The 9,915-nt window shown below is 37.5% G+C and overlaps 2 protein-coding genes across 4 annotated transcripts in view; one reads left to right on the plus strand and one right to left on the minus strand.

The window, feature by feature from the left end:
- Positions 1 to 3,368, minus strand: part of LOC145774347 (uncharacterized) — a 94,092-nt gene extending 90,724 nt beyond the window's left edge. For all 3 annotated transcript variants that reach the window (XM_082585573.1, XM_082585575.1, XM_082585574.1), the window contains exon 1: positions 998 to 3,368. In XM_082585573.1, the coding sequence (XP_082441699.1) occupies positions 998 to 1,082 (85 nt within the window). In that variant the 5' untranslated portion in view covers positions 1,083 to 3,368. The remainder of the gene's footprint in view (positions 1 to 997) is intronic.
- A 2,795-nt stretch (positions 3,369 to 6,163) lies between these two features.
- LOC145773797 (protein FAM200A-like) lies at positions 6,164 to 8,133 on the plus strand. The gene is made up of 3 exons (XM_082584925.1): positions 6,164 to 6,373; positions 7,359 to 7,571; positions 7,978 to 8,133. The coding sequence occupies exons 1-3, from the start codon at positions 6,164 to 6,166 to the stop codon at positions 8,131 to 8,133; spliced, it is 579 nt and encodes a 192-aa protein (XP_082441051.1).
- Positions 8,134 to 9,915: the final 1,782 nt, after the last annotated feature.

Here is a 9,915-nt window from a genome sequence, read left to right on the forward strand (position 1 = left end):
CGGTAAAAATCACCGAAATTGAACGCATTAGTGTGGTCATCTGCCAATTCCGAGACGCGCGATCACCACATTAGCAACCCAGTGATAGAGTTCTTTTGAAATGCAGTATGCATGTAAAATGAATGTATTTGTAAACTCTGCGTCCAACGCAAGAACACACTGGCAAAAGTTACATCTTCAGACATGCGTGTGGGAATAATCTGTAGTCACTCAAAACTTTTAAAAACAGTTACCGAAAACGAGTTTTTATGGAATTACAAAAAATCACGGTCAAACAAAGTAACCACGGGCAAATCCGGATAACGCGATAGAGAAAGCGCAACTTTTGTCCGGAATAGGCGAAGATCCGGATAATCCAAAGCTGTTTCTCAAGAAAAAGATTACAAATCATTTGTACTTCCAATTATATCCGGATGAGGCGAAAATCCGGATTAACCGAATCCGGATTAATCGAGTTCTACTGTAGTACTGTGGCAAACAATGAAGTCGTATCAGAAAGTAGCCGGTTTCTAGACTTTGTAAGCTATTATTTATTGATAGTTGTGTAAATGTAAACTTTGTCATGTAATTGATGTCATCACAGATTGAACTTTACAAAAAAAATAGTTATATAAAAAATAACTAAGTCTCGCATCATTTGTACATTCGCATTCAGGTCTTGCAACGGATGGCTTCATTCGAGTTTGAATCATTCGAACAGAGACATTAAGTCATGTGTAGGAAATAAAGCTGGTTATTGTCTCAACATAAATTATGGTAGCTTAATCTGCAGCTACTGAAAGGACAAAATCAGCAAAAAATCAAAAAAAATTAACGGTCATTCAAGATTTGAATGAATCGGCGCTTTTAAAGCATTTTGTTCATTCATATATACAAAACCGCACAAACATGTACCTTCACAGTTAATCTGCGATTTCTAATGAGTGAAGCTAGAACAAGACTTAATCGGAAATATTGTATAAAACCTTAGATTGGAAGACTGTAATTAGAAACTTACTTTGTGTAATGAACTGCGCCAAATTAACGCCAGCTGTTCCAACCACAGCGATTGTAAATGCAATATTTTTTAAATTCCTTCCCATAACAATAACAGCAAATCATTACAATTCCATCATGCTATTAAGTTACTGTAAAATAAATACAAAGCGTATCATCAACTGTAGCACAAAGAAAGACTGAGACTGTTTTCCAGGGATCTAATCCATATATTATAGTCTTAGTGGTTTTGGCTGCACGCTATGTTACCATAAAATATGATCAAACACAACTACTTTGATAGGCTATATGACGCTTCGCCTTTTTCATGAAAGAAGTAAGCTACCAGTAATTACAACTTTTGACAATCATAGACACAGACAGCAAACTTAGCTGAATGGAGAATATCGGCCACCCTCATTGTGAGGAACAAACAGATCAAATGATGATACTGATTATAGTGATGTTAATGATGACACCCTGGAATTAACAAACAGCAATACATGTCACAATTGCCAAACGCTGAGATAATTATTCTTTGAACAAGTTTTAATAACAATATCACCTGTGCATTCAAAATACATACAACAATATATACATATCATTCAGCACTGTTTGATAAATTTTACTTGATGGAATGTTTGTATCATTCAGCACTGTTTGATAAATTTTACTTGATGGAATGTACATCAAGGTGACCGGTGTAGATGATGCTATAAAGCACAAGTATTAAGGCTTTAGAATTCGTGTGCAGTGTAATAGCAACTAAAGAATAGTTTGCGAAATTTCATGTTTTCTGTTGATTCATACTAAAACTTTTGCATGCAGAAGGTTGCAAGGAAAAGAGCATCGAGCTATTTGATACTTTTCCTGACAAAGAACAATTTGTTAAAGCAAATAACACTTAGCAATTTGTTTGAATTGTTATGCCTTAAGATCTATGGAAACACCATGTGAGTATAGCTTGTAAGCTCTAAATAAGCGATTTAAGTTCACAGTACTTAGGTTGCCACAATTATTCAACAAATATGAAAGAAACCAAAACCACGCACCAGTTAATACAGTCAGCCTCGCCTAATTGGACAAAGATAAATTGGATTGAATTTAAACAAGTGGTGTGAATAAATTTGGTTTGTGGTTGTTTTTGTAGCCTCCTGACTTCTTCAAACTATTTATTTCACGTTTCCAAAATCTGAATTTTCATTTTGTTGTGAATTTTACTTTATTTTTAAGTACCGTATGTAACATATGCAAGCAAGACTTCACTCTTGACAATGAGAATTAATTCATGGCCTGTACAACTAAACTTGGTGGGTGATTATTTGCAAGTATTTTTGTTTAAACGCTAAAAGTATTTTAAACTCATTATGCTGCATAGTACAGCATTCGGTGTTGCATCATAGTTTCTGCAATTCTTTTAGATAACACTTAATCTTATGACATAAGTGTATTTTTCTATTACCTTTTCCACTTTTCTATTGCCAGAAAACACAGCACGATATTTACATAAACATCAAGAGTTTTAAGTGAATACACTATCACAGATACATACCGTATCACAGAACAGTCTAGACTCTAGGGCAGTGGTCCTCAACCGGGGTGCCGTTTACGTTTAGCAAGGGTGCCGCAAGCTATTGCATATTATTCACTAGTCCAGTAGTTTCTTCACGGCTGAGTAAAATTTCACTTGCTGGTGGACAGTTGTTGCTAAATCAGCGATTTTGCAAACCACATGACATTTTTATATTGTAAGTAGCAGTTTTGATAGAGGAGCAACGCAGTGTTTTTCATACAAGATATCGTACAACACTTTATTACAGATCAATAATACAATACAATAGTTTACTTTTTGCATTATTGTAATGGAGAAGTTTACAACGAAAAAAGAGCAGCCATCAAAAGCGGAAGTACATTAGAAAAAAAATGAGCGAAAACAAGAAAGTCAGACATTCACCAAAACGTTTCAAGTTTCCACGAAATTGCAACAGGCCAGCTATCGGGTAGCAGAGATAATAGCTAAAAATTCTAAACCTCACACGGAAGCGGAGAGAGTTATTGTTCTTGCTTGCGCTGCAATTGTGAAAACAATGTTTGGAACAGAGGCTGAGAAAGAAGTAAAAAATATTTCTTTGTCAAATGATACCATTTGTAGAAGTATTTGTGAAATGTCCATGGATATACAAGATACTGTTATTTCTTCTATGAAGCAAAGCAAAATCTTTACGATGCAAGTTGACGAATCAACTGATATCAGCAGGAAGGTACCCGGTCATTTGGTCGACAGACATTTGGTCGACAGTCATTTGGTCGACAGACATTTGGTCGACAGTACGTTTGGTTGAAAAACATTTGGTCGACAGAACGATTCATTTTAGGGTTAGTTAACTAACCTTAACCTAACCCTAACTCTAACCCTAAAATAAATCGTTCTGTCCACCTAACGTTCTGTCGACCAAATGTCTGTCGACCAAGTGTCTGTCAACCAAACGTCCTGTCGACCAAATGACTGTCGACCAAATGTCTGTCGACTAGGGATGGGCAAAATAGAATAATTAGCTATTCTAGAATACTGAAACCGAATATAGAATACAGATATCTATTCTAGAATAATTGACAGTTTTTATCATCGACACATTTTAATGATTTTTATGACTTTACAAAAACAATGAACATCACAAAAATTGCTTATCGCAGTGTAACAAATTTAGGCTTTCTAAATTTTCACCAGTCAAACGAGATCTCAACTTGGTGGCAGTTAAACCTGCACTTGAAAAACATCTCTCTGAAGAAGCAGATGTAGTAGGTACACAAAAATATTTTGAAACTAACTGATAGAAACAAGAAAATTGGTTTTTGTTTTGCTTTCCATCAAACAAGGGCGTTTTGAAGAGATGTAGTGGATGCTTTCAACAACGTGAGATAGGTATCTATTTTTGAAGCAGGGGAAGCCAAATTTGCTGATTCATCTTCACTACTGCAAGTAGCATCTTCAATCCCCAGCTCAACAAGTCGTCCATGTCACTGTACTGGCATACCGGTAGTACAGGCCCGTAGCCAGCCGGGCCTCGCCCCCCCCCCTAAAAAAACTTTGCCCCCCTGACAAAATCCCAACATTCTCGAGCAACAGCTACAATTATAATGATTTTGCCCATTTAAATTTTTTCGGCCCCCCCCCTTGCTCTGCGGTAGAATAAAAGATGCCCCTCCCACTCCTTGCTCTGCGTTAGTACAGTAAAAGCTAAGACAAAGCCAACTACTCGTACGCAGTTCTGCGTGGAGGGTCGCTAATGCGCACACCCTGTGGTCGACGTTGCCTTGCATACGAGAGTGGGAGCTCACGATGTTGGGTGGCTCAGCGAAGGCAAGTCGACCCTTGTATTCTACCAGAAACAACTTAGGTTTGTGGTACCGAAATAGAGAAAAATCCTGAAAGCGGATTAAGCTGTTTCGTGCCACACTTCCGCAAGACTGTGAGGACTACAAAGCGCTTGACAAGAAAGATCTCTTTAATGCGAACAATGAAACTCGTGCGTTTTTCCGACGCCGCATCGCACTGAATCGATAAACAATTCTACTTTCGCTGCAGCGAATTCGTTGCGATCAAACGGACTAGTACGAAGTAGATCGTTAAAACGGTTTCAATTATCCGATTTCATATGCATTTTGAAACCGGTTAGACTCTACAACCGGTTATTATATATTCGGTATTCTATTTTGCCCATCCCTACTGTCGACCAAACCATAGGCGCCGACTTTTCAAAAAACCTTGGGGGGCGAGAAAGGTGATGACGTCATAACCATAATGCAATTTTGCTCAATTAAAATAGTCTTTGATTAAGCTTAGTGTCTTGTTTATATTGACACCTAGGTCGCAAACCGAATTTATTACAATCGCTGCTTGAAACAATTAGTTTTCGCATGCAGTACGTAGTACCTAGTCGTAAAAATTTTGATATTGTTAGCTTATAATTGGAACAGTTGGAAAACAAGCCTATTCATTTCCTTTTCGTGCGAGTGAATAACAACGATCAGGACAGTGAAGTTATCGAAATAAAACGCAAAAAATCATGATCTCAAGCAGAGTGGAAACTCGCTATCAGTTTTATTAAGTTCGTTTCGCTCGTTTTGCTAATTACTTACCTTCAAAGCGTTAACAACGGCGAAGTGTTTTCTCTTTTGTTTTTTATCGAAAGTCTTTATAGTCTTTTATTGAATACAGTAGGCTATACTCGACTATAGGTCGAGATGTTCGCAAGTGATTTTCACCTCAAAAAGACAAGTTCAACTAACACAGGACAAGCTGTTGTCTCCAGCTCGGCAGTTTTCAAAATGAACGCACTTAAAATCATTGTCAACGTAGATTATGGAGTGTGAAATCGTGTCGGCCTACGTAAAAGTTTTGAATACGTTTATTTGCAGTGATTCGAACTTAATTTTCAAATTTAATGATTTCTTGTCAATTCTAAACTTTATGCACCTGTTGAGCAATATGCAAAGCTCACGAGACAAAACAGCAGAAAGAGCTGTTTTAAGAGATCATTTTTTTAAATTTTTGCTTGTAGGTTGTAACGTTTCTTATTACGTAACATTCTATGATCGTTAAAGTCGATGTCAAACCTTAGCGGCCGCATAAAACAATGTTGTCAGGTTAGCTAGGTGATAATAGCGGTAAGAGACGTCGTTAATGCAGGCAATATCTGCGACCAAGACCATTAAACACCTTTTTTTTTTATCGGTTTTCGATTTAATTCTCACTCATTGCGAACAAAACAATGCGTTCTGTTGAATCATAATTGTCTCACAGCGGGAAGACCTCGTTGAAAATAGCGCGTCTAATTTAGCTGGTTTACTTAATATTGCAGTGAATAGTTACGTGACTATTCCAGCAGCGCAAGTTACTCTACTATCTACTTTGAAATTTCCATACCGTATGAGAAAGCCATGCGATCGGCTGCTGTTTTGCGGGCAAGAGCAACGTGGGGTGTTTTTTTTGCTTTCTGCATTCTTTAAGTCCGTTTAAATTATCTAAATCTCTTTCGCGAAGTGTTTTATTTTTGAAACACCACTTGTAATAACCATTTTTGTTGCCCCTCAACCATAAATTTACGGGGGGGCGCCGCCCCCCGGAAGTCGGCGCGTATGGACCAAACGACCAGACACCCAGCGGGAAGGCCAATTGTTGGCCTTTATGCAGTTTATCAATGATGGAAAGATAGCTGACGAGTTTTTCTGCTGTAAGGAGCTCAAGGAAAGGACGACCGGTCAAGATATTTTTGATACGTTAAGTAAGTGTTTGGAAGAAAATGGATTAACATGGAAAGAATGTGTAGGAATTTGTACGGATGGAGCCCCATCCATGGTCGGGTCAATCAAAGGATTTGTGTCACTTGCAAAAAGGGTATATAGTGAATAACAACACACTGTTTCCTCCATCGTGAAGTAGAGCTGGGCGATAATTCGATACGATACAATATTTTTTCGGCAGCGATACCTATTCACAAAGCTCCGATTTTATCGCTTATAAATGTACTAAAATTATAGCAACATTTTCGCATGCGCAGTGACACAGACATCGCGTGTGCAGACAACCCACAAGTGTGTGTGCATTGTTTATGCATTGCAACCAGCTTTTGTAATTACGAAATCCTGCTTATTGATTCCCACATGTTGCGTTGTTGCAAAGGATGAAGTCCGGTAAATACGATAGGAAACTTGCAAGCTGACTGAATTTACGTAGCATAGCGTAGCGGCCGTAGCCTAGGGTAGTGCCAGTGTTAATAGTGAAAAGGTGTTTTCCCTTAGTGGCTCAATTGTTTCGCCAGCAGTGGCCGAGTGGTTAGCGCATTGGGCTCGCAGTCGAGAGCCTGCATGTTCGACTCCAGGCACCCGCACTTGCAGTTGTTTCTCTGGGCAAGAAACTTTATGATAATTGCCTTCACCCAGTGATCGATTTCGAGTAATGGGTAGTACCAAATTTAAGTCATAAGTAGAGTAGACAACCGGAAACAGACATTGTCGTCGGCTGCAGCGTGGGTCAGGTGTACGTCGGAAGGCGTACAGCCGTACACCGATGCATAGCGCCCAAGTCCGCTTTCCCACAAAGCAAGATAAAGATATGACACACAAACAAAAGAGGAGATTGTGCCTAAAACCCTGAAATGTCAACATGCTGACATTTTTGTCCAAAATCTTCAGTTTGCGACAGTTAAATCGCAGCATTGTTTGCAGTAAATGTTGCTCATTTCAGTACCAGTGCTCAATATGTTTTTCATGCAGTTATAGAAAGCCGAGCTTTGCGACTCGCTGTAAAATATCGAAACTTAGATAATATCGTTTTATTTTTGGTAATATCAGATCGAAATTATTTTACCAATATCGCCCAGCTCTATCATGAAGAAGTGCTTGTTGGGAAAACAATAGACTCGGATTTAAACCAAGCTCTGAAACAAGTTGTTAAAATGGTAAATTACATCAAAGTTAGACCACTTAAGCCAAGATTATTTACCAAGCTTTGCAAAGAAATGGAAGCAAATTATGAACATCTTCTGCTACACACAGACGCAAGATGGCTGTCCCGTGGAAAAGCATCATCACGGGTATATGCGCTGAAGGAAGAAATGTTAGCTTTTTTTACGCTTGAAAAACAAGGACAATTTTGTGATTTGCTTTGCGATGACATCTGGGTCTCCAAATTAGCATATTTGGTAGATATCTTTGACCACTTAAACAAGACAAACTCTAGTATGCAAGGCAAGAGTGAAAATCTGTTATCTTCAACTGACAAATGAGAGCATTGCAAGAAAAATTAAAAGTGTGGTCAGTACGTGCAAAGGAAGGACCCTTTGGCATGTTCTCTCATTTGTCTGAAACAAATAACGGGGAAATAGTCCCATTGATTATTCAGCATCTCGAATCTTTGCAAGCAAAAATAAAGAATTAATTTCCAACACTATATGGTACTCAAAAAACTATACATGGGTCAGAAACCCATTTTTGCTGCAGGACAACCATTTTACTTTGAAGCTCAAAGAAGAGGAAGAACTTATTGACATTCGTAATGACGGAAACATAAAGCTATTGTACAATGAGATGTCGCTCGATGAATTTTGGATTAAAATTCAAAATGAATATATCCTTGCATTGGAGAAAAGACGATAGTGATTTTACTTCCATTTTCGACTTCGTATCTATATGAAACTGGATTTTCCGTTTTGACTAACACAAAAACAAAAAAACGAGAAAGGTTACTTGCGGTTGAAGAAGAGATGAGAGTAGCATTATCAAATGTGCGCCCAGACATTGAAAGGATTTGTGCTAAAAATCAAGCACAAATTTCGCACTGACTTTGTTTAAAATGAACTTCATTAAATCGTTAATGATATGATACCGCAGAGCCTGTTGTTAGTTTTGTTTTTGTCAAAACTCTTTGGTTCGACTGAGGGTGGCGCAAAATCTTCTGGCTGTTTGCAGGGTGCGTAAGCTAAAAAACGTTGAAAACCACTGCTCTAGGGTGTACCAAAAAAACCTTACTTTTACTGATCTTGCTGTTGGCTGGCAAAAAGTGGGATTTGGGGTCAAAACTAATGCTAATATAATTTTTTTTTAATTTCATTGTTGTTTGAAGCCTATTTTCTTGACGTTTCCATGGAAACTACCCAAATTTTAAAAAAATAGCGTAACTTGAAAACCACTACAGTTAGAAAGCTCTAATAAACACCAAAAGTTCCAGAACACCAATATTCCTATGAGTGTTTAATACATTTTATGGGTCTAGGTTAATATCATACTATATAGTTTTTGAAAAATTTCTAAAAACCTAATTTTTATGAGATTTAAAAGGAAATAGTGTTAAGAAATCTATCTTAACTACCCGGTACTGATATTTAAAGTACTGATATTAAAAACAATTCACCATGTATTTTAGATACTGCACTGCATTGGTTCATTATTATAAATGCTAATATTGATGAATATGACCAAACAAACTCGACAAAAAGTATGGCTGATTGAGAAATGTACTCTTGTGTCAGATGAAGATAGATGGAAGGAATACTTTTAAAGGAGCAAGCCCACCCACAGTAGAAGCCGTTTACTTGAATTTTAGAGCACAGCATGACTTTTTACAAACAATCACATAAGACACTCAAAAACATATGATGCAGCAAAAAAGAGTGCTTCTGAAGTGATTGAATGGTAGAAAAAACTGGAATTTTGACAAAACAAACTTGCTGCATAATTGAAATGATCACAGAAATTCACAAACAATGGCAAAAGCTTTATGCCTCCAGAAAATTGAACTCCAATTTCGAGCAAAAAGAACGACAAAATTTCATTGACAAACTAAAAGAAATATTTTGGGCACCATACCCAAAGTATGAAGAATCAATTAAACAATTAACAAATTCGCGATTACAAGAGGATTATAAATTTTTAGAGAAACTTAAAAATGGAGAACATGTTGCAATAGGAAGCTTAGATTTGAAGCTATTGAAACGTAATAAAAGAAAACAAAGTGAAACAACAAGACCACTGAATCAATCAATTGAAGCTGATGAGCAGGATGCATTATCTTTTTCGGATTCAACCGAAGCAGATACAGATACCGGTAACGATTTGATGAATTTACAAGCACAACCAGAAAAAAAAAGAAAAAAATACCTCAAGGGAAGAATTAGTGACTGCAAAAGTTAGTCTTTTGGCAGATAAGCATAAGGTAAGTGATCGAGCACTCACAGAACTCTTGGGTGCAAGCGCTGCTGATCGAGGTGTGGGCCTTGATGCATACGTATCATACTGTTTCTGTGATGTCAACCAACACCCCGGGGTAATAAATTTTTTTGCTGTGTTGAGTTGGCAGCACTTACATTCTTCTTCTTTTCAGTACGGTACCTTCGTAAATATTAGAGGTGGGAAAAATCTGAAAATTTTACAGTCCTAGGC

The sequence above is a fragment of the Aplidium turbinatum genome, chromosome 7 (assembly GCF_918807975.1).
Source record: "Aplidium turbinatum chromosome 7, kaAplTurb1.1, whole genome shotgun sequence".
In the NCBI taxonomy this organism is placed as follows: Eukaryota; Metazoa; Chordata; class Ascidiacea; order Aplousobranchia; family Polyclinidae; genus Aplidium; species Aplidium turbinatum.

What these genes read in the sequence shown, in the direction of transcription:
- LOC145773797 (XM_082584925.1), top strand. Translation starts at nt 6,164, where the DNA reads ATGCAGTTTATCAATGATGGAAAGATAGCTGACGAGTTTTTCTGCTGT. An exon ending in TTGTGTCACTTGCAAAAAGG is followed by an intron (nt 6,374 to 7,358) that starts GTATATAGTGAA and finishes AATATCGCCCAG; the next exon opens with CTCTATCATGAAGAAGTGCT. An exon ending in GTGGAAAAGCATCATCACGG is followed by an intron (nt 7,572 to 7,977) that starts GTATATGCGCTG and finishes TTTTTGCTGCAG; the next exon opens with GACAACCATTTTACTTTGAA.